We start from the raw sequence: 26,910 nt of genomic DNA, 5'->3' as shown, positions 1-26,910 counted from the left end.
CCCTCGCTGCCGCTTCCAGATCTGCTCTGCACCACAAGGAGCTACAGAGATGAGTGTGCCGTTGTAGATAAATGGCTGGTCTGGGATCAGGAAGGCCAGACAGCAGCTCCCAGAAGTGCCTTCAGAAGTAGGTTTCCGACAGCTGCTGAAGCGGATAGCGCTCAGACAGAATGGCCTAGTAAGATCTCTCGCTGGCTGCAAAACAGGTCTCAGGGACAAGATGCCACATAAGAGGAAGAAAGACATGAAGGAAGAGAGACAGACGGCAGCAAGCGAGGGAGGAAGCATGCAGAAAGAAAACAGCGGGTGAACGCAAGTGAGAGGGAACAGGAGACATGAGCAGTATCTATCAGCAAAGATGGGAAAAAGAAAATTAAAAACTGGAGGAATACAATACATATGGTTGCATGTGTGTCTTCCACAGAGTTGATGCATGCTAAATAAAACCAACTAAGGGGCCTGATGAGACCGCCACAAAAGGAGGGAAGAGGGGTGTCTCCCGAGTCTGACTGAAACACACACTCAACACACACACAATCACAAAGAAGGCAATAAAAGGGAGGGGATGAGGAAGAGTCGTGGAGAGATCTAACCTATTTCCATTAAAGAGATTTTGGGGCTGTCGGGCCCGGGGCCTCAATTATATTGAAAAATATATATAGTTTTTGACTTTATCCCTGATCCTGTCATGCGATCATTTCAAAGAGTATGCTCGGAAAACAAATTAAAATGACATGTAGTGAGAAGGAAGACATTGATAGGGAGAATCAGACGCCTGCTGACTTTTGCGTGGACTTCAATTTTTGATGACATCCTTGGATTTGATGCAGGCACAAGCATGCATGTGTGTGTGATGTGTGTGTGTGTGATGTGTGTGTGCTGTTGGTGCCATCCCAGTATGGATTTGAGGTCAGCCCAGGCGGTGCCTTGTTAATGAGCTGGGGTCAGAGGGCAGTGCTGACCGTAATGGGATGCTCATGACTCCACGCACATTCCAAAAGGAACTTTAGTTTGTCTGAAAGTCTCTCTATCATTATCATTCTTTTTTCACTTTGCCTTCTCCGTGGCTTCCCTCATCAGATCTCCTCCTCCTCCTCTACTTCTCTTTCTCCGTCCCTCCAGGGCAATATTCTACGTTGCCTCTCTACAAGAGGCTGCTATTTAAAACACTTAGAAGTGATTTAGTGTCCACAGAGGCTATTCCATTAGCTGCTCTATGTATTTATCATGGCTCTCCCCCTCTCAGTAGATTGCTAACTCCACAATTTTCTTGCCTTCTCCCTTTTTTCATTTTCTTCTCTCTCACTAATGCTAATTTCACTCCTCTTAGTTTATCTCACTTCCTTGTCCTTTCTACCTTTAAAACTTTAGAAGTATCCAGTCTTGTTTTTCTTTTTGGCTCATGTAACAATAACACTTTGCACTTTCTCTACCTGAGATCTTTTCTATTTTTCAGACATTAGCATAAATGGAACAAAGAAAGCTGCATTTATATCATTCTAGTGTAGATACAATAAAGATTAATCTTCTTATGACATGGAAAATACCCTTTTCTCCTTGTTTCTCCTCTTTCTGATTTATGCAGGGACCGTTACTATGATTACTAAAGGGTATTCCTGCTTATTTCTTCCCAACAGGATGGCCGTTTGAGTGTAAACGACCAGCTGATAGCTGTGAACGGCGAGTCGCTGATCGGACGGTCCAACCACTCTGCCATGGAGACGCTGAGGAGGTCCATGTCGTCTGAGGGAAATGCCAGAGGCACCATCCAGCTTGTAGTCCTCCGAGCTCCTAGACAGTTACAGCAGGTATCACTTTAGCTGCTTTCCGTTGACCTGAGAGCAACCCAAAGTGTCGGTGTGACGTGTGAACGAGCACCGTGGTGCTTTTTTATGACGTTTTGCGATGGCAGTTTGATCTGGTCGGACTGAATAATGAAAATCACACGTAGTACACCTGTCCAACCTGCTGCCGGCACATTAATTTACTGGCATGTGGTTGGTTGGATTTGATTCTATTCAGAATAATCCGACACGTTGCTTTGTGGAAGTAGCGCCACTGTCCAAACTTTCCAGCATTGATTAGCTGTGGCACAGAGTCGTTTTATCAGCTTCTGAGTTCTTCTGAGTATGAAAACAACTGAGCTGCAGCTGAAGCTTCTGCTCTCTGTCTGATTACGTGTGAGTATTTTCCCATCTGCCGCCGTTTTACCACAATAGAGCATGCTTGTTAGTGTGTTTTGGCATCACGACATGTTGTAATAAGAAGGCTGTAACTCTGAAAGGGTTGAAAGAGTTTTGTGTGGTGGTGCTGCTTCTAATCTCAAACACACATGACAAAGATTGTGTCCTCGGGTGAAGTAAAAGATCGTGCTTTTCTTTAGCCAAGCGCAACTATGCTGATTAAAAAAAAAAGTGCAATTAAATCCTAATAAGGAAAATGTTTGTTTAATAAGCGTAAACATGGAGAAAAGTCATATTTTGGCTGCTTTCATTCATTGCATCTACGTTATGCGAGCACTGGCCGCTGAGCATGCTGATAGGAGTAGTTATGGGAATATGATGTGTTGAGAGAAAATAGTCTCTATGAGGACTTGAGTGATTTACCTCAGTTATTATACTGTACTGGCATGTTCAAATGACACCTTGAAGAACAATAACGCTAACTTGACCAACGTGTGAAAGACAGAATGCCTTCAGCACTCTGATGAAGTCGTCAAAAACACAACTCATCTCAAGTTTGAAAAGAGCTCATCTTGTTGAAAACTTTTCAGGGTTAAATTTCTGTCTCTATAAAGTTGCTTTTACGGGTTTCAGCTCATCTGGATCGGAGGAAGAAAGAGAAAAGCATCATTAGTGGAGAAGAATGACATTTCAAGGCCTGAGAAAGCTCAGGCTTAATTTTTTAATTCTTTGGAGTCTGAAGTGGTGAAAAGGGCAGAGAGGAGCTTGCATAGGCACCTGGTTCTGCTTAGAATTCTACATAAATCAAATTGGACTGCAAGAATAGATCAATATTACCAGACTGCTGTGTTTATACAGTGCAGTATAGCCTCAAGTAAGACAGAATTGTGTTGTTACATTTTGTATTAAAAACATGTCAAATTCAATGAATATGTCAGTCAATTCAGAAACATTTAAGTGTTTTTATATTTTCTTGTAATTCACCAGCTGCCTCCCAGTCATTTCCTCACTTTTAACGCTTTGGTGGATGTGGAGCAACAAATTAAAATCTTTAGTTTGGTGAGATGAAGTGATTGCATGAATGCTCATGCATTGTGAACCCCTCTGCACAGCCGTGCGATGTAACTACCTCACTTTTGGCAGCAAAATCAGCCATGTTTATATTTTGCATCAGAATTGTTTTTCACCCATGTTATGATCATTTGAACCCTGCCAAAAAAAAAAGAAAAATAAACCCCCCGCTCCTCTGCTTATACATTAAGCAGCTGTCCTACATATCAGTTGGCAGTCTGAGATAAGGCCTGATCTTTTCACAAACCCAGTTGAATTAATGGTGCTCTTCTTTTCTGACAAACAAGACCTATTTCCACTTTTCAGGAAGCCTTCTGCTCACTGATTGCAGCGAACGCTGTTGCTGCTTCTCTTAATATGAACACATTTGGATAAAGGTAATGAAGGAAAGGCTTCCTTTGTGACCGTGACAGTCATGATGGGTGATTTGTTTGGGTGTTAAGTCTGCCAAAGCTATAATGTCAGTTTTTCTTTGGGGAAAAATATGAGCGTGGATAAAAAGTAATTTAATAGTTTTTAAATTGACAACCAAACAAGGAGAAGCAGGTAACAGTTCAGTTTTTTATTCAGGAGCTCTTAGATAAGGAGTGTGACTGTTAATTAACACGGTAATGGCTTTTGCAAAGGATGGAAACAATTTCAACGCTATTCACCAGTCAAAGTGACACATTCTTTATTTGACTTCTTTTTTTCCAGGGGGGTAGTGCCAACTCTGTACCAAGCACAGGAACTAATGTCGCCTACATGCATCAACCCGGCATTCAAACCGAGTCCAGCAATCAGGTACGACTGGGTGACGCCTGCCACCAACTGCAGCCAGCTCTGCCTCGCCGCTCCCTCTCCCTCCTCCCCCTGCTGAGGAGGCGAGCGTCTGAGCCGCTGTGTCACAACCACAGGCAGCGCTGCACACAAAGGCCTGGGGAGACGCACACCAGATACACGTATGGGTTTAACCACACCGACAGAGGCAGCGGCTACACAGGTGGCTTTACACAAAGGAAGTGTAGTGATAATGAAGGGAGGAATCCACAAAAGTCATGTTCAAGGTACAAGTTTGGATTTGTCTCAAACAGTCAGACGCTGAGCGGCCTGAACACGGCCGCTGAAAGTAACTTAAACAAATATAGATACACACAAGGACACACTCGCAGCCATACGTTTGGTGACATGCAGGGTCACGTGAGACTCGATAACACACACGGTCATTCTGTTGCCGACAGTCAGAGCAACATGCAGGGTCACGTGAGACTCGATAACACACACGGTCATTCTGTTGCCGACAGTCCGAGCAACATGCAGTATTACGCTGACACGCACAGACGCAATGGCAGACACGCACGCAGCCGCACGCTGGACGACGTCCAAAGACAAGACAGTTCTCAGAGCAGCAGTTACACAGAAAACATCCGAGCAATGGCAGGGCAGATGTACGGAGACCCGCCTGCACACAGCAGGATTCCTGCTCGCAGTCATACCAACAGAAACGCACACGGATACGCTGACGCACACTCGCACAACCATGCACACGACCGGGCCCTGACAAGGCGACACCATCGGCTCTCAGATGGGCTCTGATACAGAGTGTGCGTGTGACTGAGTATATATGTCACAAAAGAAGTACAAGTATCGTTTTTTCATGCAGATGGTTGAAGGCACGTTTTTTTAAGTTGTGATCAGCCAAACCCAGATCAGACCTGACTGTGACAAGTTGCATCATTTTTATTTGTTTAAATTTGTGACGGGTTTCTGTGATGTTAATGATGAAACATTGGCTTAAATTAAAAGACCTACAGTAAATATTTCGTGATTGATCATGTGGAAGCATACAGTATTAATCTGTCTGAAAGCTTTCCCAGTGCCAACACCACCCACTGTCTCAAGATTAACGCTTTGCTCCCTTTTTAAAAAGATAACTTGCTGCAGTGCTGAATCCTTCACTCCCTCCTCAGTCACACTGGTTTAACTTCAGCTCTGATGATTTCAAACCACGTCAGTGTCTAAAGACCATAAATCTACTTTTTCCTGCTTTGTCTGTTTTTTGTAAAGTTTTAAAATGACATTTCCTGCTCAATTTCAGTTATTGTTTTTATTTTTTAAAGGAATGTGCTCTTGTTTTCCTGTTTCACCTGCTTGTTTCTTCTCTAAATAAAGCTGTTCGAAAGTCTCCCGCATGCCTGTCTGTCTGCATTTCAGCTGCTTCCTTCTCCTTTATTTTTACTCTGTTTATTAAATGATTTTTGGTTTTCCTTTCCCTCTATTCTGGCCTTGGTGTCTCTTTTCTTTTCTGCCTTGTCTTTGGTCCTCTTTGCTTGCTTTAAGCAGACTCTAACATGTTTCATGCAAATTAAATTATACAAAATTTCCACTAGAAAACTCCAGCAAATCCAAACTTCTAAATGATTACATGGTGACATGTTGTCAGTTAATAGAATAGGGAGCATTCTTCAAGAATATCTGATGAAAACTGTAACAACAGCAACAAAAACAGGATTTTTACCTGTTAATCTTTTATGTTTCAGCACGCTCTTCTAAAAAGTTTACCTACGAATAGTTTTATTCTGTTAAATTAGCTTTTGCAACAAACTGAACTCCTGCATTGACCAGCTGAGCAAGAAGATCTCATGCATCACCTTTAGGTTCCATCTCTCTGCTGAACTGTGCATTGAACCCTGAATGATTATTTCAAAAGCTTAAAAAGAATGTGTCACGGCAGATAAAGCAGATGCTTAGTAATAATGTGTGGAAGTTAGAGGTAAAATGGGAGGGTCCCAGGGTTGACTGCAGTTGACCTGCCCCATTGAGGCGTTTTACATCTCATCTATGCCTCACTCCCACTGTGTGTGTTTGCGTCTTTGTTAGTCATTCAAGCCTGTGGATAAATGCTCTCGAACGCAGTTCAAAGTTCAGCACGTATCTGCACAGTCCCTCTCATCTTTAAACAACCAGTCAGGGGGACACTCTTGGACCATGTGGTAAAACACAGTAAAACCTCTCTGCATTCCTGTTTGGGAGGAGCTAGTTAGGGCCAAGTTAGGGCCTCAAATTCTTATTTTTTATTTATTATATACTATATTCTCTTTACTTGCTTCTTTAGGTTAGACTGTGGTGGTCTTTTAAAAAAAAGCTTTAATTAACTGACTAGTTTTGTTCTGATTTAGCGACTAACCTTCTGTACAGATGCACCAGGAGGTTGTAATATTCGTCAGTTTAGGTAAATAATAAATGGATATTATTGATGTGACATTCTTCTCACATTAAAGAAATAAGCTTATGAAATAGTTTTGGTAACATTCCCACAGACTTTTATCTGATTTCTCTTCACCACTTTATTTTTATCGTCCATCTTTAATAAAATGCATCCTGATTGTTCAGGAGCGATAGCCTGCATATCAGGTATTGCTTTATTTTCATAGAAACGACAGTAAGCTACTATTTATAGGTCTAAGTAAAAAGATAAACGGTACATGTATGGGAGACTGATGCACACATGAGTTGAAATTTGAGACAAATACAGAATGTTTTTCTCCTCTTGCCCTCCATTCTGAGCAGAAGGATAAGTGGGCTGGGTGGGTCGTCAGACTCGGTAGTCTGAGGAAGGAAATCTCCCAGAAGTGTATCGTATGCAGCTGTAGGTTAAGACTGGCTGCATGGATGGACTCTCACCCCACCCCCTCCTGCTCCACATTTACTTATTGTTGTGGGATTAAGATATCTCACTGCCTGCCTGCCACGATGCTTCAAAAGCCTCCGGCTGGGGGGTGGATGGGAAGATGGAGGAATAGATGGAGGGATGGGGGCTACGACGGGATTTATGTGTCACTGACACATGCAGAAGCACTGTCAGAACCATGTGTAAAATCATTCTGCACACATATATGAGCTCTGTGTGATTGACAGCACAGTGATATGGTGGTATATTAAGACGTATGGTAGCTACTAATGATACCCCAGGGACTGAGTGACATTGTGGAAACACCCCCACCCACTGCTTTGATATGAGGAAAATACTGGAACACCTTTTATTACTGTGTGCCGTTTTTTTTTTTTTTGTTTTTTTTGCTGCGCTCAAATAAGTGTGGATAGATGTTTGTGTGTGTGAGACAGCTGTAGCTTCCATCTCTTTGACCAGAGAAAGCTTCTTTCATCTTCTTGTACTGATTCCCATTAGTGCCGCTAGTCCCTATCTCCATTTGTGGGGTGGGGGGTCCTTTGTAGTGCTGCATGGCTGTTTGATAATATGCCTGTCAGTGCTCTAAGGAGTTCTCTGGTGTAGTACATACAGACATGTATATTTTGATATATATATTTAGCAGTTATACATTGTAAGAATTAAGTTATAAAAGCGGGGGGGGGGGAACAATGTCTAAATTGTTGTGTGTATGTGTGCATATATATATATATATATGCACATATATATATATATATATGTGTGTGTACTGTCTCTTCAGCTGTTGCTATTACGAGTATAACTGTTAGCTGCCACCCACACAACATACCAACTGAAAACCATCAATACAACCCTTAATGACAGTGCTGTAAGGCTGCAGCTTGTCTTAAGAATCCATACACAATAGCACACCACCCACACACTCGAGCGCCACATCTTTATGATCAAACAACTTGATCAGCTGTTTTACTGTATCCTGTGTAACCACCGTCTACACAGTTTATATTGTTTTTTCCTTAGGAACTCCTTCGAAGTGAATCTATTTAAAACCACGCTGCGTTTATGTCCTGAAAAAAGAAAAAAATAAAAGAATTTCATCGCTACTAAACCTACCAATTCTTCTATGCACTAAAGGTGGTTGGATTTAATCACAAGGATTCAACTTTAAACTCGTAATGTTGCGTTTCGTTTTGATGTTTCAACTGAAAAATTCAGTCTTTTTTTAACTTAATTTTCAAAATTTCCACTTTAATCGTGACATTTAATTTTTCATTTTTTTTTCGACAGTCTGACTCAACAACTTGACTTTATTTTCTAATTGTGGAAAAAAGGACTCCCCTCACCTATTGTTTTATTACTCCTATTGTTTCTCGTGTGGCTCTAATATCGTGTTGCACAAGCCTGAGAAAGGATGGGTGACAAATTTCCTCTTCAGTCATCATCAGCTTGACTATTGTGTGATCCTTCTCTTATTTTCCTGCAATTCAAATCCTTTCATATTCTTTTTCAAGCTCTCTCGCTGCGTTTTCCAGTATTTGTTTAATCATAGATATTCATTTGCAAGAAGCGATTATACACAACAAAATTAGATGTGAAAATAGGCCTGTTTTTGTGTTTGCCTGTTTGTCATTTTCTTTGTCACATGAAAGGATTTGAGAGTCATGGTCTGAATTTGAAAGCTTTGCATAAGATAAACTGTGACAAGAAATAGTTTTATGATGCATAGATTTATGCAGATGATGAGCAGGTAAACAGATTGATGATATTCTAGGATTTACTAAATAAAACAAAGGTTGAATATAGCTGTGAATACTGTACAGAACAGCTAAATTTCACTATGCTGTTGGTCATCTCCATTTGATTTCCCTGTTTGTGTGTCCACAGATAGAGGTTAACATTCGCAAACATCTCTTAACTTGCATGACTTTATGTTTATAATGTGAAAAAGACTTAAAGAGCCCAAATTAAATATTTAGTTTTCAGTCTAAATTGAAACAGAAATTAGACTGTCTGAAAGCACGACTTTTAAGATTTGGTGCCTCTGTGATACACAAACGGCGTCTTCTGTGGAGTAGAGAAGACACTAGTCCAATCCTTCTGGGTAATGAAAGAAATAACTTTAATCTTCTGCTGTATGAGGCTGCATCATCAATTTTTCATATGACACAATTATGAGTGGGCTTGGCACATTTTCTCGTTTTTGTTGACAGGAGCCACGGGGCCACGATGCATACCAGAGATCAACTGGAACTCCTAACCTTGAGTTCACCATGAATGGCCCAAGTCACACTCCAGTGAGGACCAACAGTTATGCATACAGCGACTCTGGAGATGGTGAGCACACAGCTGCGCACACGCGACAACATGCCACTGTTTGTCCGTTTGAACTGGCAGACAGTCAACATTAGGCTTGGAGTGCTTGTGTACTCCCGTTATCTGCAGCTGGATGTGTACACACAGTATGTCTATCTGTTTGTGTGCATGCTTAGATATATAAATATATATGTGTATATATATCTAATATGTGTGTGTGTGTGTGTGTGTGTGTGCATGACACCAGCATTTATTAGGTCGCTGGAGCAGCCACCCTTTGCATTTGATGGGATTGCATTACAAAATTGTCCCATTTTTTTTTTCCTCGCTCCGTCTTTGTATGTCTTTTCCGTCTCACCCCTGCATATTCATAGCAGGAGGAAGGGAAGTCATTAACTATGTTTTTCTGATGCTTGCTTTTCATGTGCAAAAGATCTGACCTTGGAATCATTACGCTGATGAAACGGCTCCAAAGTGGGCCAGATTTGCATTCAGGGTATTGTGCAGCATGCGTGCTGTTGAGTTTAAAAAAAAAGACTAACAAACTGTTTTGAATTCATTCTTTAGCTCCCTCTCTTGTCTCCCCCTCCCTCACCCCCTGGGATGCAGGGAGCTGGAAACACTTTTCTCACTAGAAGCTCTGTCAGCTCTCCTCCACACATTTTACAGAGTGTAGGAAGAGTTGAAAGGACGTTAGAATGAAGCATTTGTGGAGCTGATTATTTTGTATGAATTAGTTTAGTTTAATGTACATTGCACAGGAGCAGGAAGCATCTCCCTTTGAGCTGCTTTTCTCAGCGTCTTTGCTCAGATCTTTATTGACAGTATTGATCTTCAGTCAAAGAGGGGTTTTTCGTTGTGTGCATATATTTTTCAATGATAGTTTTTATGGGCCTTAACCTAAACTGCTTTTAGGTTTTAAAATGGGCAGCTTTATTTTTGATGTTGTAGACCGTTAAATCAAGGGGAAAAGCTGAAAACAAACCAATGTTAAAACACCAAGGTGTTAAAATGAACAATAAAGTACACAATAAAGGCACTTTTACACGTTTTACACTTTGCTCAAAACAAGACCTTTGAGCCAAGTCTTTGTTTCTCAATTTCTGGGCTGATTTATTTATTTTTTTTTAAATGTTTTCCCTCCTCAGGTCCTGCCGCCACCACCAATGGAAACTACGGTCACTACAGCAACGATGATGACGAACAAGGTTTCCCCCCTCCACCTTCCCCCGGCGCTGTGGAGGAGATGAATAGAGAATTGCCTTTTACTCCCCCGCACCACAGGTACCTTCCCCCCTCCAAAACACCGACATAATGCACAGACCTGCATCATCAACACCTCATTAAGTTGCGCACAGGACTGGATTTATTATATTGTAATGACCGCCTTAATTTGGCGCTCAGTGTTATGAGATAAAGAACAGTTATTTCACTAAATGTTACAGGATGCGTAGGCATTATTTAGACTATCTGGGTTAATTGCAGTGCTTAAGTAATTATTGTTGTAATACAACTAAATAAAGGGCTTTGAAAAAGCTTTATTACTCCTGCTGAATGTTCCACTGACATAGTCACAAACGCCTTTAACCCTAAACTGAGACACAAATTTCCTGCAAGGTTTATTAGGTTCAGACTTACAAAGTTTGTCAACTCAGATGTCAGATGTTTTAAAGAAGAATGTTTGTCAGGAAGATTTGGAGACAGCTTTAAAGGTTTTCACATTGTGTCATGTTTCATCATCAGACCAACCTTTGTTTTGGGATGCACCGTTCGTTCAATCGTCCGCTTATTGGAGTCTGCTTATATCTAATTCCTTTTCTGTTAGATTTTGAACAAATGCTTCTGTTCAGGAACTCGGAGTACGTTCCTGAACGTTGTTCAGCCCTTTTGGAGAAAATATAAAAGGCATTTCTGGTCAATATTTTTTGACTGTATTCAAATAAAACAAAAATGACCAAAAATATTTGATGTTAGTTGATTGTGGTTCTCAGAGAGAAAATCAGAATCGTCTAAACTCGGAATCGACAAGTCAGGCTTTTAAAAAATTGAGCAATTGAAATGGGGGCATCTCTAAAGATCTCATGAAAATCTTTGTACTTTAGCAAAAAGTTGAGCTGTTAGCCAAAACTAACAGCTTGTCCTTTGTGCATTGTGTTGTGGAAAGTAGTCTGTGCAGACTTTGTTTACATAACTCTGTTGTCGTGGTAACCCAAACTAGTTTAATTAGTTTAGAGTTGATAAGTATTACATTGTGGAAACGGGACAGCGTCATGTCTTGGAAATTATTTTGAATGTAGTGTTGGATCTTTGTTCCGCTGAAGAAAATACCTGCTAACTGTTTTAAAAGTTAGTTTGATTGCATATCTGCAGTGTGTGTGTGTGTGTGTGTGGTATCTCATCGATGCCAGAGTCAGAATCTGGCATCAGTATACTTGCTTTCCTGTAAGCTCAAATGGAGACAGTACATGCTATTGTTTTACTGAATCATAGCATATGGATCGGGGGGAAATGAAATGATCTGTTCTCTGTGAGAGATTGTGACTCGCAAATTCTGTTTGCTCTTACTTGTGTGCGGTATCTAACGAACAAATGAACTTGTTTTGCAGGGGTTTGCCACATATGCCTGCAAATGTGTCCACAAACAGCCATCATGCCGATTATGAGGACAACATGCCTCGCAGCAGAGCGTCCAAGAGCATGGACCTGGGTGAGCTCACAGTCATCACTTCTTCTCAGCAGTGTGTGTTCTGCGGCAGAAAGATCTGAATCGTGTTTTTGTGTCAGCCATCACAAACCAGCCTGAACTGCCAGTCTAATCATGAACCCAGACTACAAACACACACGCAGCCTCAGCAGTGATCACATGCTTCTTATCAGTACATCTCTTTGTTGTGATATGTAGCCATCTCCTATTATCCCCAGGCTAGGGAGGGGTTTGACCTCCTGAACTCATAAGTCCAGGGGCTTTCCGACAAACTGGGGCAACACACTGTCTGCCGTGTGCGTATGTGTGTGTCCTCTGTTTTTGTGAGTGAATGAAGCGCATGAGGTTTGCAGTCTCGTGGCTTGCTGTGTATGTGTGTGTGAAAGGTGAGAATGAACAGGCTGATTTCCTCATATTAACCTCCTTCCTTTTTTTTTCTATCCATCTCTCAGATCTTTTCATCCCTCTTTGCGTCTGACTTTTCTTATTTTGGAACTTTTCTTCAGATTTCTTGTTATCTGCGTTTTCTTCTTTGATAATATCAGTGCTCTGTTTTTTCCTCGCCACCCATCCCTGCTTTTATTTCAGTTTTTCAGCATTCCCTTCATCTTTGTTTATCTCCTCTCTCCTTTCAGCACTTTGTTTCCCGGCAGATGAGTTCATTGCCGTCGCTCCCTTCTATCTACCTCTTTCTTCTCTGCCTCTCTCTGATTTCCAATCCCGGTTCATTAGGTTCAGTGGATTGGCTTTCTTCCTGCAGCACACGCCTCTGCCACCCAAGCTGATTGGCTTTCATTATGGACAAGGGTGGTCTGCACACGCGGTCGCACACACACAAACGCACACTCTCAGCTCTATCCCACTGAGGACCCACTCCAATACCCACCACTATCTGTCGCCCCTCAATGGCTTCCATCTCCATCTCTGCCCTTCCACCATTTCAATCTGTTTTTTTCTTCTCCAGTGTTATCACTCTGGTTCTATTCATCCCTTCCCTCTCCAAAGTACTCAGAGCTGAAATAAGATGGTTAGCTGATCTTTGTTGTGTGTGTGTGTGTGTCTCTGTGATTGTGCAAGAATGGCTGGAGCTCTGAACACATACAAGGCCTCAGACACTGACCCTCTCTGGACGCGTTTTATTTAAGGAGACAAATGCGTTTTTCTCCTCAGGAGAGGTTCCCGTAGGTCAGTCTTAAGGATCAAATGTATCTGAGCTTTATTTGCACCGCAGAGCAGGTTAGCTGTTATTAAACACCACTTGACGAAGGTGAGCAGCTTTTATTGACCCCGGATGCCTGTGCAAACAGTCTGTTGACTCAGGGCTTTCACTCACGCACAGAAATCCTTCGCCTGCCCTTGACAAGATGAATACTGGAGTCACTGATTCTCAGCACTAAACGCTGAATTTTCAGAGATTCACCATAGTGGTTTGGATATAATCCAATGTATCAGCTACTGTTTCACAAATGTCCGCAAGTGCTACAAGAGGAGAGTTTTGCTCTCAATTGAAAAAGGTAAAATATAAAAAACAATCAAACTAATAATGTTTAAAGATCATCTAATGCAAACCATTAGTTTTCCTCACTAATGGATTTATCAGTCTAAAAAGCTATAGTGTGCTTTGGAAAATGGTCTATATGGATCCCCTTTTAGATGCTTAAAGTGCATGGAAACATCAGACCTTTTAGAACTTTGGAGTCTGTAAACAACTCTTTGGATTCTAAGTGATTTTGTGCTCAGTGACTCATTAAATTTTCAAAATAGTCTTAGTCTTTTGTCTAAGTTTTAGCTGAGTGTCTCTTCACCGAGATCTATAAAAGTTGTCCTTACAGAGCAGGTGAAAGGAAGAAACTGATCATTTTCCACACATCTGGGTGCAGTGAGGGTCCTGCACAGAGTTCCCTCTTTAGTCGAATTGTTTGCATAAAAGTGCAAACTGGGCCGAGAAGCCATACCCATACTGATGGTAATAAAGGTTAAATCAACTTCTCACCCTGAATCCTCTGTTTATTTATTTGTTTTCTTCTGTGCTTTTGCAAGACTGTATAACTACACTGACTTTGAGTAGTTATTATCAGGTAAACCAGTCAGAGTAAATGTATATAACTCTATAAGGTGGAGCTAAAAAAAGAAGGATTTTTACATTTTAGCTGCAGCAGGACAGACCAACTCAGCTGCTGGCCATGCAAAATGATATCTTTCCTCACCAGAAAAGGAATTTTCTGCCTGGGATATATGGCCTGAAAAACGATAGATTAAAAAATGTTTTCCTCCTAAACTTTGAAAGTATTTTATTTTTATCCCTTCAGACGTGTAAGCACCAGGAAGATATTTGTCTTTCATTGTCTTGCTACAGATGAGTCGCTGCAGGGTTTTCTGAATCAACCTTTTCTGGTTTTCCTCTAACCCTAACCCTCCCTCAGTTTTTCCAACAGAGACCGTCACCCCGCATCTCCCCACTGTTTAGTTTACTCTCCTTTTCCGCCTTTCTAATATTCTCCCCTATCATCATTTTCTCTCTGCCTCGCCCTCATCTGTCCGCTGGGAAAATTGACCTCATAAAAAATGAAAAGGATTATTTAAGAGAAATAGCAGCCTAATGAAAACCCATTATTGTATCCTATGGTGCACCGCCTGTGGTGGCAGCCGCTGGCCCGCCGCGGTCCTAGTTAGATTAGGTGGTGGGAGTTTTTGCTTGTTTTCTTCTTTGTCCTTTTATTATTTGTCTCATTGTCTCATATTTATCTTTTCTCATTTTCTTGCACAATCACAATCTTTCTCCTGCTTTTCTTATACTTTGCTTCTTTTTCATTTCCTCTCAGCCTGTGTTGTCGCTTGTCCTGTGCTGTGTTATGCAGGGATTCATTTCCAGCATATGCCAGCACCATTATGTACAAGTAAAGCCACTTATGAAGTAGCACAAAGCGCTGGATTGCCCTGTATTCTGCATTGTGTCTCAGTTTATATTGCTTGTACAATACTGGTTATTTATTGTGTGTTTGTGACTCCTTTCTGTGTCCTAGTTGCTGATGAGAGCAACGTGGGATCACTGGTCGGGCAGAGGGACGGTGAGTGTTTGATAAGATCATAATAAAAATGCAGAAACTTCAAGAAAATGTTCCTTTTAATTTCCTTCACCAATGTACCACATTTCATCTTGTTTATCTCATTTCAACAAATCAACTGTGCGTGTGAAGATTCTTATTCTCTGTTGGTTTTTCCCACCTTTTTACCAAGCATTACTCTATTTTTTATTTCTCTGTTGTGGCTCCCCCTCCCTCCACTGCCCAGCTGACAAAGTTGAGTTGTGAAGCACTTAGTGTGTGAGCTCTTGCTGCTTTATAGCTGCACAGGTCAGCAAGCCCACAGCGTTCAGTCCTCACCCAGTTGACAGTGGCTGTATTAAATGACAATTGCCTCAGCTTCAGTTATTTCTTCTCACTCTGTTCTGCCTTGTTTTATTTGAGAAATGTCTGTTTAAAGGTAAAATATAACAAAGATTTTGTGGTATTTGCTCGCATTGCACAGTGATGATTTCAAGGAAGGATTGTCAGTCTGCTGCACAAAAACCTGAGCCACCCCTCATTTCTTTATATATTAATTTCCTGGAATATGGGAATTAAGTGTTGCAAGTTATTGAAACATGTGAAAGCACAAGTGTAAATACAGTCTATAGGACAAAAACAGAGTTTGTACAATTATAACAAGCTTGAATGCCAGCATGACCCTTTATTCTTCATCAGAGTCTGAACAGTCTTAGACAAGCTTTCTGTCCTTCTTGAAGGACATCCCAAAGCTCTTCTTTGGATGTCGGCTGCCTTTTGTTCCGTTCTCTGTCAGGATGATCCCACACTGCTTCAATAATGTTGAGGTCCGGGCTCTGGGGAGGATTCATCCCTCCATAAGACCTGTTGCCACTGATTTTCAGTCCACTTCTTGTGTCATTAGGCATAGCTCAGCCTTTTCTCCCTGTTTCCCTTCCATGGAGACCATCTCTGATGACGCTTGAGCCAACAGCAGATGGACCAACTGAAGTTCCAGATGCATCTCTCCTGTGTATGGTCTTTGTTGGATTTTTTTCCTCATCTCTCAAGGACATCACTTTTCAGAAACTGTTTGTCTGCTGTAGATAATCTTTTACGCCTGTCACTTCTTCTTCTGGACACACTGCACACCATGCTGAGATATGCCAAGTTTTCGGGTGATAGCTCTTTGGAAATCAGCTTGTTGGTGCAAAAATACCATTTTATGTCTGTCAAACTGTGTTTTCTTTGCTATTTTACATCGATACAACTTAAAAGATGGGAACAAATCGTGTTGCCTGCGACAGACTGTCGATAACAAAATGGCAAAAGATTCTTTGAGTATAAGTTGTCTGTTATGAGTAGACAATGCTAGTTCATCCCTTGAGTTAGGTGCTTTGTTTATGCTTGAATGATTCATCAGTTAGTTTTAAGTGGCTTAACAAATGAACATTCTTCTGAATATAGTCAGATACAAAGCCTTAAGGCTTCTTGACAGCCACCCTTCCATGGAGACCTTTTCTGATGAGGCTTAAGTGAACAGTAGATGGATCAACTGAAAGTCCAGATGCATCTCTCAGGTCCACAGTTCTTTGGAAATGTTCAGTCACATGGACTGCACTGAAAGTGAGTGAAAAAACACCAAAGATGCATGAATGTGTTTCTGACTGCAACAATAGGTTCTCGATTGGGTGACATGATCTCTGGCTAATGCAGCATTGAGAAACTGCAACAAACAGTGAGAAAAACTGAATAAGTAGTTTTACTTTTATCTTGAGATTGACAGTGAGGGGATGGACTTTAAGCTGAGAATGTTGCATGAGATTCAAACAACACCCACTCGACAAGGTTTTGCTGGTATTTTATTCTCGATATAATATTTTTTTCAAGTGATTCTTTCAGTAAGGGTGTGACTTGCCACCTGGGCTTATTGAGACTTATAAACTCGTGTTTCAGGAGAGGTTTATGCTGTGACTGCAGAACACTGCAGTGAATTTCCACTGACTCAGATGGAACTGCTGCAGCCTCGCCTCTCAGATCTGGACTACTGTATGAATTTGAGTTTGCATGCTCATTTGACAGTCTTTGTAGACGTCATGATTTAAATTCAGCAGGGAAACAGCAATATTTCACCTTTAGGACACCCACCAGCATTGTAATTCTGAGTGTAGGCTGGTCTGGCTTCCATTCTGCCTCTGTTTCTATCTGTAACACACACACACACACACACGGAGACACCTACACTGATCTCTTAAATCCACCTGCAACAGCCAACTAAGCCTGTTGCCAGTGGAATACAAATGGCCTAAACACTGTTTCTGACCTCAAATCCCCCACACTCAGCATTCCCACAAGTGGCTGCAGCCCCACCCTCCTTTTCCTGTCCCTGACTCCCTCCCTGTCCTATTCTGCTATGATAATTCCAGTATTTCTAAGCGCCTATAAACCTAAAGGTCCATGATAAATAAAGTGATCCATTTGTTCACTGCAGCATTTCTTTCTTCTCGCATTTTTCTTTTTTCATCTCCTCTCCAGTTGACGTCTTGGCTAATGCGTATTGACAGGGCTTTTGCGTGTTTTTCATTTTTGCTGATGCAGCGTATTTGCCCAGCTTCCTGTGCCATACCCCCCCACACACAAGCACCGCTACCCGCCTTCTTAAATAGCCTCAGTGTTTCTTTATGGGCTTTGACATATTTCATTAGGCGGATGGTCTTAAGAGGCCTGCTTGGCTTCTTTAATCTGGCTAAAACCCTTTTCCTCTCTGGCTGAAGCTGCTCCGAGGTTCTCTTCACTCCTCGAATTCTCCCTGACTTTCTTCTCGCTCCATCTTTCTCTCTGTCACTTACTGAAGCTGTCCCACCCTTTTTCTTCCTCTGTTTTGAATCTCCAGGCCTGTGATGTTCCATCTTAACTAGAGCTTTGAGTTTTATGGGGTTTTTTTTGCTTTTATCTTAGCCACCATTTGTCATTTCTCTTCTTCTTCCCAGTGGCGTCTCTCTTCATTATTCTCTGTCTCTTGCTCTTTGTCACCGTGCTCATCCCCATTTTTTTTTTTTTTTTTTATAGCATCATCTTGATCCCAAAACACCATGTCTCTCTCTTCTTTTCTGTCCTTCTCTCTGTCCTTCATCCAATTCTCTCTTTATTCTGGCTTTGGTCCTCTTTCTCTCAGGCTGATCCTTTTTTAGTAACTCTTTCCCTTTCTCCCGCTCAGCTGCAGCTGTGTCTGTTCCAGCCTTATGTGATTATGGTGAACACGCTCCAGTCTTGGAGTTTCCTCTACCGAGTCAGCCCCAGCCCAGCTTTTTGCTGTGCGTTTTGTGAGAGTATGTGTGTGTGTGTGTGTATGTGTGTGCCCAAACGTGCACGCGAACACCCTGCAGACAGCCAGAGGAGTAATGAACAGATATCCCTTCATTCATCCCTCCGGTTCTCTCCCTCAGAGTCTTAACATCTCCCCTGGCAGCAGGCTGCACTCTTACAACACACCTGGGAGCTCATCCAGCAAAAACACCCACCCTCACACACACAGAGCAGCATCTCAGCCTCATGCATACTTGCTTTTTTTTCTCAATATTTTCTTGTAAGTTTTATGCTTCACATGTCAGCACTTTCTAATGATCATTTGAAGACAGTAGTTCTCTGGATGTTTAGTGCTTCACGAGCAAATGGCTGACCCTGCAGCAATGCCACCAGTCCCATGGCCCTGTGTGACCATTTGTCCCTCTGAACAATAAGACCTTAAAAATCAATCAGCACTAAAAGCCTCTGCTTTGTTTTCATGCTCTCTGTTGCTGAGACTCTTGCAGTCATTTGCAACTTACATTACATAAGGTCACCCTTATTCCTTCATCTCAGAGTTCTTTGTATCCGTTGTGTCGTTAAGTTCAAATAAATTTTTTATCTTTGTGTGCCCAGCAGGGTAAACAGTCAACATTTAATGTATCTGCAACCCTCAAACATGTACACACCATATCTGTGGTTCTGATCCTCTGCGATGTGCACAGATCGTATGTCGGTGTCAGTGCTGGAACACTGGACGTGTTTCTCATCAGCTGGCAACAAAGTCCACATTTGGAAGTTGGAGGGTCTGCGGTTTGATAACCTTTGAGACCGCAGGTTAAGTCACTTATTAGTTCTGTACGAGACTTGATTTCTGTTCGGTTTAGTTCAGTTTCCCAAAACTGGGAGCGACTTTGTTAGGGAAAGTTTCACATCCCTCTTCAGCCTATTCTGGACAGCATGGTCGCTGTGATTAAGTTCTGAAATAGGTTTGTGGTCTGCAAAGTGTTTTTCCGAACAACTTAATGGTTAAAAACATTAATTTTTCTTTCCTAAGTCTAGTATTGAAATTATTATAACCTTAGGTCAGACCGCAGATATAGAGAAACCTGATATTTTCAACCCATTCTCACTCCTAACTCGTCGAATGTGAATGTGAATGTGGTACAAATTTTCTTGGTATGTTGTTGTTCTTAGCAATGCTGGAAATGCCAGCAAAGCTTTATCAAATAAAAAGTACTTTCTTTTTGTTTTAATGCCAGACCATAATATTTTCCTAACTTTTCCAAGTACTTTTAATGCTGAACAAAGTCAAAGTTGAGCAGAGTAAGTCAAAGTAAAGATCAAGCGAATGTTACGGTTGGTGTCAATGTGAGTCTCATGTTTGGGACACGGGTGACTGTCCCCCACCTCTCACACAATCCATGCTTGTTGTTGATGAAAGAGCATTTTAGAATGATGTTTCTCTGGTTTTACCCTTTGGCACAGCCAGTGTGCTTTTAATGGCTGTATAAGAACTGGCAATATGCAGCAGTGCATGTTAAAGGGTACCCTGTGAGTTGAAAACTGAGGTGAAGGGCAAGATGGGAATGAGGATGATATGGAATCTTTTCCTTTATTTGATCTGCTAAACAGACTCTTATCAGCGGTGCTGCATTTACATGATCAACACATTAGATCTGTTGGCAACCAGGTGTGAACTATGCAGTAAAGGAAACTGTGCTTGAATTGCTGAACCTTTTATATGCAGCTGCTCTTTAACTGGTGGAGCATCAGGTTGTTCCCAGTGTTCCCTTTCTCGTTGGTTGTGTTTAAGTGTAGTGCATCTCCTCTAATTGTCTTATTGCGACTGGGTCACATCCATAAAGTCGGCTTTTCATGAGTCGGTGTAATGCCTGGTCCTTGAAAGAACACTAATTTAGGAAGCTTCAAGACATCCTTACACATCAAGTCTTTGTGGATTGCTTACTGGCCAGTAAAGATCTTCACAGGTATATGTTTATATATGTGTGTGTGTGTGTGGATTTAAGGACCCTACAGTTCTCCCTTGCATGAGCATTTTTATCAGCCACGCCTTTACAAATGGCACTTGTCCCCTCCACACACTTCTCCTCAGCTTTCATCCATACTCTGCCACCCCCCCAGCCCCCCGCTGCTGTGGAGCTGTAATCCAGTAGAGGTAGGGAGTAATTATGAAATGGCCTTTTAAGTCCCCTCCTGTTATTAAAGCGATTCATCTAGGTCGAGGCTAAATACATACAGCCCATATGTCTCCTTTCTCTCCTAGATCTAAACAGCTAAACAAATTACTGCCAAAGCAACGCCTCAATTCGGCCTCTTCCTCTGCTTCTGATATAGCTGAGTGCATCCAGACGGTGATGGGGGGATGCTTAATGATTGAACTGGTCTTAAAGTGGAATAGAGTTTTGATTGGCCATAACGTGAATTAGATTTGCTTTTACTAGCTGTACAGCTGTATAAAGTAATGTAATTTGAAGTCAGGTTTGTCAGATGATTAGACAACAGATGCTCTGTTGCAACATTTAGAGGATATGGCAGGCGATCTTTTGTATTTTTCTTACTGTCACTCAGTCCGCTGGAAATAAATAGATAGATAATCAAAATTTGAAAATGGTCCCAACATCTTTTTGGCCCATTCTTCACTAGGAACTGATGAGCTTGGGACTGAGTAGCTAACACATTGTTGACTTAATTTTTTCTTGGTTTGTTTTTAGTCTAAATGAAAAAAACTTCTTCTTTGTGTGATGAAAGCCTCATGCCTGATGGCTCATGTAATCACAGATATGCTCTAATAAAGGCTTTAAAGCTCCACATTAAGTACATTTAATCCATAGGAGCAATAAAAATGTGCCCTGTTCTTTGTTTACGACTAACTTTAAGTTCTTCAGACTTCACATTTATTGAGCTGGGATTGTTCAAATCTATTGTAATGTAATTATTGAAAGAGCGCAGCACCAGAGGAAACCTTTCTATCTCTTATAACTCTGTATTTAATGCTCCTTTTGGATTAAATTCAGTAACCTTTTGTTGAGCAGAGCGACGCTGAGATCAGGCTTACTTTTACAGGTGTGTGGAGTTTATGTGTGTTTGTATGTGCTGCCTTTTTACAGCAGAGTGCAGGTCAGGGCCTGTTTTACTGGTTTCCAGAACAACGGCTGCAGGTTTTATTGGTTGATCCTGAGATTAGTTATAAGACTGAAAATTGTGTGTCTTACATGTCTTTTTTGTGATTTGTGTGTGGGTGTGTGTGTGCACTTTCAGTACCTAATTTAAAAAACCAGAAGCAGCATGCTCCTGGTCACTGTTGACTTAAGTGTCTCCTTGGTAACTCGGTGTCAACCATCTCTAACACACTCTCAGACCTCGTCCTCAATGCCACCCCTAGCAGTCTTAATGGAGGGGGCACTTCCCTGTAACCGTGGCAACCTTTTTGCCAGTCTGCTACAAAGCTGTTTGCTGTGGAGCACATTGTAGTCCTGTTGATAGGTAAGTGTTAAGATCCTGCTGAGACTTGGTGGGGGAGGGAGTTCAAATTTGTTCCAGGGATGTTTGTCAGTGTGTGTGTGTGTGTGTGTTTTTCCCCCCTTTGTTTCGACTGTACTAGAACAAAAATGTCAGCTTTAATATGAATAGGTCAACATATGCAGTTAAGTGTGTTTGCCGCCTGAATCAAAATGAGTCAATATTTTAATGCTTGACTGGGCGAGAGTGTTAAGCAGTTGTACATCATTATTCATAAAAATGCACAAATATTTGTTTATGTATATTCTACAACAAAGCAGCATCACAGAGTAGTGCTCGTCCTTTCAGTCCCCTGAGGCTGCGTTCCAGGTAAAACGAGATACAACAGCAGACAGCCTCCGTAGAAGTCACAATATATCTGTCACATCGTTGATGAGTGTGAGGTGGCAGGTGTTCACGTGTGTTACTGCGCAGGCAGGTGGGAACTTGGGTTGGTGTATGGATACTTTTATGTGTTCAGTGTAGACCACCATTTTACTGCAATAATTGGCAGGTTCTTTGCTTTCAGCAGCGTTTTTCCCACACAGAAGCTCTTTCTCTACATTTCTAAGACATCACATGCTAATCCTGAGCTGAATAAGTTGTGTTAACCACTGAAATTATTGTTTTAGGCTTTTTTGCAGGAGTATCATTTACTGTTTTTACACCAAAAACACAGTGTTTGAGGTTGTTTTTTTTAACTAGCGCAAAACAAGCTGATTATATCATTTTCCACATACACAGGATGAGAGTTACATACAGCAGCAATAACTACCTCCCAGGGAACATGCATGAAAAATACAACTCGAAGAGATGGCTCTGCATCGTATCTTGCAGGTTGTGTTGAGCCACAATTTTTGACAAGCACAGCCTCAGAATGCAGATGTGTGCAGCTGTGTTTCTGAAAAGAAAAAAGCAGCTGTGTCCATTCTTGTATCCACACGTGCGGCACCGTTATTGGAAATTAGCATGTACTCCCACTAATGGTGATCGAAGACGGATCCAATAAAGACCTCCAACCACTGCATTTGAAGCTGAACTAAGTGCAGATTTCACATTGCACTCAAAAGCCAGATGTTAGGGTTTTTTTTCACCAGACCAAAAAAGAGTATATTTGTGTTGTGAGGTCAGAAAATTAGCTGAGAAATCTTTTTCTTTCACTATTTCTGCTTATGATGTTTAAAGAGACAAATCTAACAGTGGAAATGTGTCAGGAAGACATTAAAGGTAAAGAACACAAGTCAAGTGCTCAAAATAAAAAGTAAAAACTTTCAATGTTTTTAGTTTAGTTGACGAAGCTTCTACTTTGTGCAACAGCCATTAAAATAGGACCCATGTTGTTTTTGATGGTAAAGATTGAAGCATGTATTTCTTTTACTCGAGTTAGTGACTTTGATCTTGTGGACAAAACTTAAATAAACTACTGGAACTTTAATATAAAAAGCAGAATTTTTTTTGTCTTTCTTGAAAATGTTCTGAAATGCACCTGAAGCCTTCTTCTAGCTAACAGTGTGAGATGAAAGCACCGTAACAAAGTGAAGTCGTGATGTTCGAGCTCGATCTCGGATTGAGGGGTGTTACAGCTGTGAAGGGCATCGCCCATCATCTTGGCCTTTTCGGCTGTTAGGTTGTTTGTCAAATATGTGCACCAGCTTGAATCAGTGGCAGTCAGGCGGTCGTGATGCGAACGGATCTGCGAGAGCATCTGCTGGCACAGCGGGCAGAGATATGTGATAAACGCTGATTTCACCCTCCATTGGATCGAGCTGGCGTTGATAGCCACCTCTCCCCCACTCATCCATTCTATTAAACCCTCATTATTCATTTACCTCCAGCCTCAACTGCCTGACATGCATGGAATGAGTGCTCTCACAGCACACAAACACGCTCCAGCAAAAGTAAATTGCGCTCATATTTCTTCTCCTTTTTCATCTAAGGCGGTCAAGGACGCACACCACTATCATATCATACAGGCCGTATCATGACAAATTTTTCTCACTTGGAACAAAATTCTCTCATTTTATAATAAATGCACAAGTGCCCATGTGCTGAGACACACACAGTCTCTCTGTATAGTGCTGCAGTGCACTGGCAAGGAGCTTAATTCTATCAGGCTGTGAGCTGGACAGCCATAATTACATTTGTGACACAAATCCTGTCTCTCAAATTGAGCGTTTTATTCCTGAGCGCTCCCCCCTCTCTATTTATAACCCCTTATTCCCCATAAATCCCACTTCCTCTCAGAAAGTCAATTTGGGACTTAAAAGGCAGCAACGCTCTGCTTACTTTTCCTCCTCTTTTGACTCCTATCACTGCTTCAGTTTCACTTCCCCTTATTTTCACTACACACCACACATTTGAAGCCTCTGAAATGACATAAAAAGTAAGTCTTTAGAAGTGAGTGCCCTGATGCGAGAAAGTCATTCCTATAGAAAAGTTTCTGGGAGAAAGGGGTCTTTACCCCCCCAACTATCAGCTGAGATGAGTCAGTTGTTTCTCGGTGCTGAAGGAGCTTCTTCTTAAACATTTTTGCCCACCCGTCCTTCAGTTCCTCCCAGAGCCGGTATGTCTGAAGCCTTTTTGGCAGCAGATTATTCTTCATGACATTTACTGTCTTTTCTCCTTTGTCTATTTTTTTCCCTCTTCTTTCCCTCCTTCCTACAGCTCTGTTTCCTCTGTCTCGTCCTGGTGCCTCCCCCCTCGTTCTCCAATCCTCTGCTGAATCAGCTGTGGCCTTCACTGTGTTCCTGTCTCTTCATCTCCCCTTTCCGCCTCCCTCCAGTTGGAGGCCAAACCCGAGTAGAGTTCAATGGCAGTTCATTTATTCCCCCTCTCTCTTGCTTATGCATCAGTTTCCGTACTGCTATACCTCACCTGTCTATTCACCACTCCACCTCATTCATTCTTTTTCTTCTCCTTCTCCTGCAGGATTTCTGTCAAACCTGTTTTTCACGCTCTCTCCTCTGCGTCCCTTCTCTCACAGTTCATCTTTGTGGCTTCGCATTTTTGGGTTTTAACCTTGCTGTAGTTGTAACCACCAACTGGAAAGTGTGTCTAAGCTGATACTTCAGGCTATTTCAAAGCCTTGATAGAGCAATATTCTTAACCCCTTCCCAATACAGTGAAACATTTTCCCAGAACACCCATGACATATCCAAACTACCATATAAGGGAATGATCTGTTTTTATAAGCAAAACTTGTCCCCACACAATCAGAATCACACCAGCGTTACGACAACTGAATCAAAGATGTTTGAAAGCACTGAATATGTCCACAGATGCTTGTAGATGACTTAAAGTTGACCGTGCCTTAGCCAAAGTACCACGTCCCAAATTTCAAAACAACAGCACAAAAATGGAATGTTTTACAGCTTTTTTAAAACGTATGTCCTGAGGCTCTCTAAAAAAGGCTCCACGCAGTCCACAGAAATTTTGCTGTCTTGCTTATATTTCTCTCCCCAGACTCATCGCTGTCAGGAAGACTGCATGTCTCCACGTCTTGAAGTGTAGCTTTGGTTTAGCTGTCAATTGTGCTAGATTCTAAGCTCAGACACTTAAAAAAATATCCAGAACGCAGTTTAAACTTCTTACACATTTGTGCACCAATGTTGCACAAATGACTCAGTGCTGTACGCAGGGCTTTTCCCGTGTAAAGCACATGGAAACGGCTTGTCCTCATTTTTTAGGAATTTAATTTGCTGTTTGATGCATCAGTTCTCAACGAGCTCTCTTACAGCTGGTTCAGTGTACACACGGCGGTGGAATAACGAGCACTTTCTGGCAGCGCTGACTCTTATTGCTTACTGTAGCCTGTGGACATGACATTGTGTTTCACGAAGGTTAAGAAGGTTTGCTATATTTCTAAATATTTATATGCTAAACGGGTTTATAGGGTAGATGATACAATGTGTCATATGTGGTCAAATTGTAAAATACTTTGTATTGATCTCATCACAAGAAACTCAGATGTGTAACATGTGCTCCCACTTCAGCAGAGTTGTGTAGAAAACAGTTGAGGCTTGGGGATCAGTTTATATTTCAATCTATTTTTACTTTGTATAAGTTTAGATGGATATTAGTTGATCCCATGGAGCATTGAACCAGACTCCATGTGATTTATCTTTAGGTTAATATTTTCTTTGATATCAAACCCTGCTTTGATATAAGCATGATTGGCCTCATCTTGCAACATTAATTTATGATTGTAGAAATTGTGTTTCCATTATTCAGCGCACATTAAAAAGATCAAAGAAATACAGATTCTGAGCACAGCACAACAAACATACTATACCTACAGCGTAAAGACCAGACTTTACACAGCAAAGCAAGACAAGTAAAGGGAAGAAGGGATTACCCCACATCCAGAGGTACAGGTTCGTTGCACTTCATTGGGATCCTTCCGTAGAAAAGAGGTGTTACTGTGAAATGAGAAAATCAAATTTTAAAGTTTCAAGTTGTGTTGATGGCCTGATTTTCAATAATGCAATAAGAGCATTTGAGCTTGACTACAGTTGTGAACGAAATGTCATTTTTTAAAGGATGTGTGGCTCAGCAATTTGCCAGAGATTAATTATGCCTGCACCTTTGAATTAATGCTGCCAGTAGACACGGTGACAACATTAAACATAAACGGCATGAATTATTAATGTCAGAACCCCTCTTTGCTTTCTCTTCCACTCATCTGAAATTTGTTCTCCCAACTTCTTCAGTTCTTATATAAACCAAACTTCTCCTTAACTGAATTATAGAGAGCATTATTTTCTAGAGAGTCTAATGCAGATGCCCTTTGATTGAATAAGGAAATCTAACTCCAGGAGATGTGTATAATTTGAATGTTTTGTAAGCAGAGGGCTAACTTTTGCTAAAAGCCTATGATCTCAATAAGATTATTCCGTCTCATTTTAGCAGTGGCTGCATATCTAATTTGGAGAATTACTCCCTCATCCATCAGCCAGGCTTCTTGTTGCCCCCCCCCCCCCCCCTTCCTTCTCCTCTTATGTTTTATTTGCAGTATATCTGGGAAAAATAAGACAAGCTCTGAATTAGGGTGATGGTGGGCACCATTGTGTGCTGTAAAAGCTGTATCAGAACAGTATTGTCCTTCCTTTGAAAAGGAAGCAGTATTTAAGAGGTACCTCACGT

General features: G+C 41.4%; 1 protein-coding gene across 2 annotated transcripts in view; it reads left to right on the top strand.

The window, feature by feature from the left end:
- The window catches only part of pard3ba (par-3 family cell polarity regulator beta a), a 154,983-nt gene that overhangs the window by 63,199 nt on the left and 64,874 nt on the right, over positions 1-26,910 (top strand). Inside the window, exons 13-18 of one of the 2 annotated variants that reach the window (XM_072363613.1) lie at positions 1,638-1,808; positions 3,951-4,037; positions 9,132-9,255; positions 10,383-10,518; positions 11,841-11,941; positions 14,962-15,006. In XM_072363613.1, coding sequence (XP_072219714.1) covers positions 1,638-1,808; positions 3,951-4,037; positions 9,132-9,255; positions 10,383-10,518; positions 11,841-11,941; positions 14,962-15,006 — 664 coding nt within the window. The remainder of the gene's footprint in view (positions 1-1,637; positions 1,809-3,950; positions 4,038-9,131; positions 9,256-10,382; positions 10,519-11,840; positions 11,942-14,961; positions 15,007-26,910) is intronic. The other variant, XM_072363690.1, reaches the window with a different exon arrangement.

This window comes from Leuresthes tenuis, unplaced genomic scaffold, assembly GCF_036924035.1.
Source record: "Leuresthes tenuis unplaced genomic scaffold, fLeuTen1.0.hap1 SCAF_1, whole genome shotgun sequence".
NCBI lineage: Eukaryota > Metazoa > Chordata > Actinopteri > Atheriniformes > Atherinopsidae > Leuresthes > Leuresthes tenuis.
This window is presented reverse-complemented; position numbering and strand designations above follow the sequence as displayed.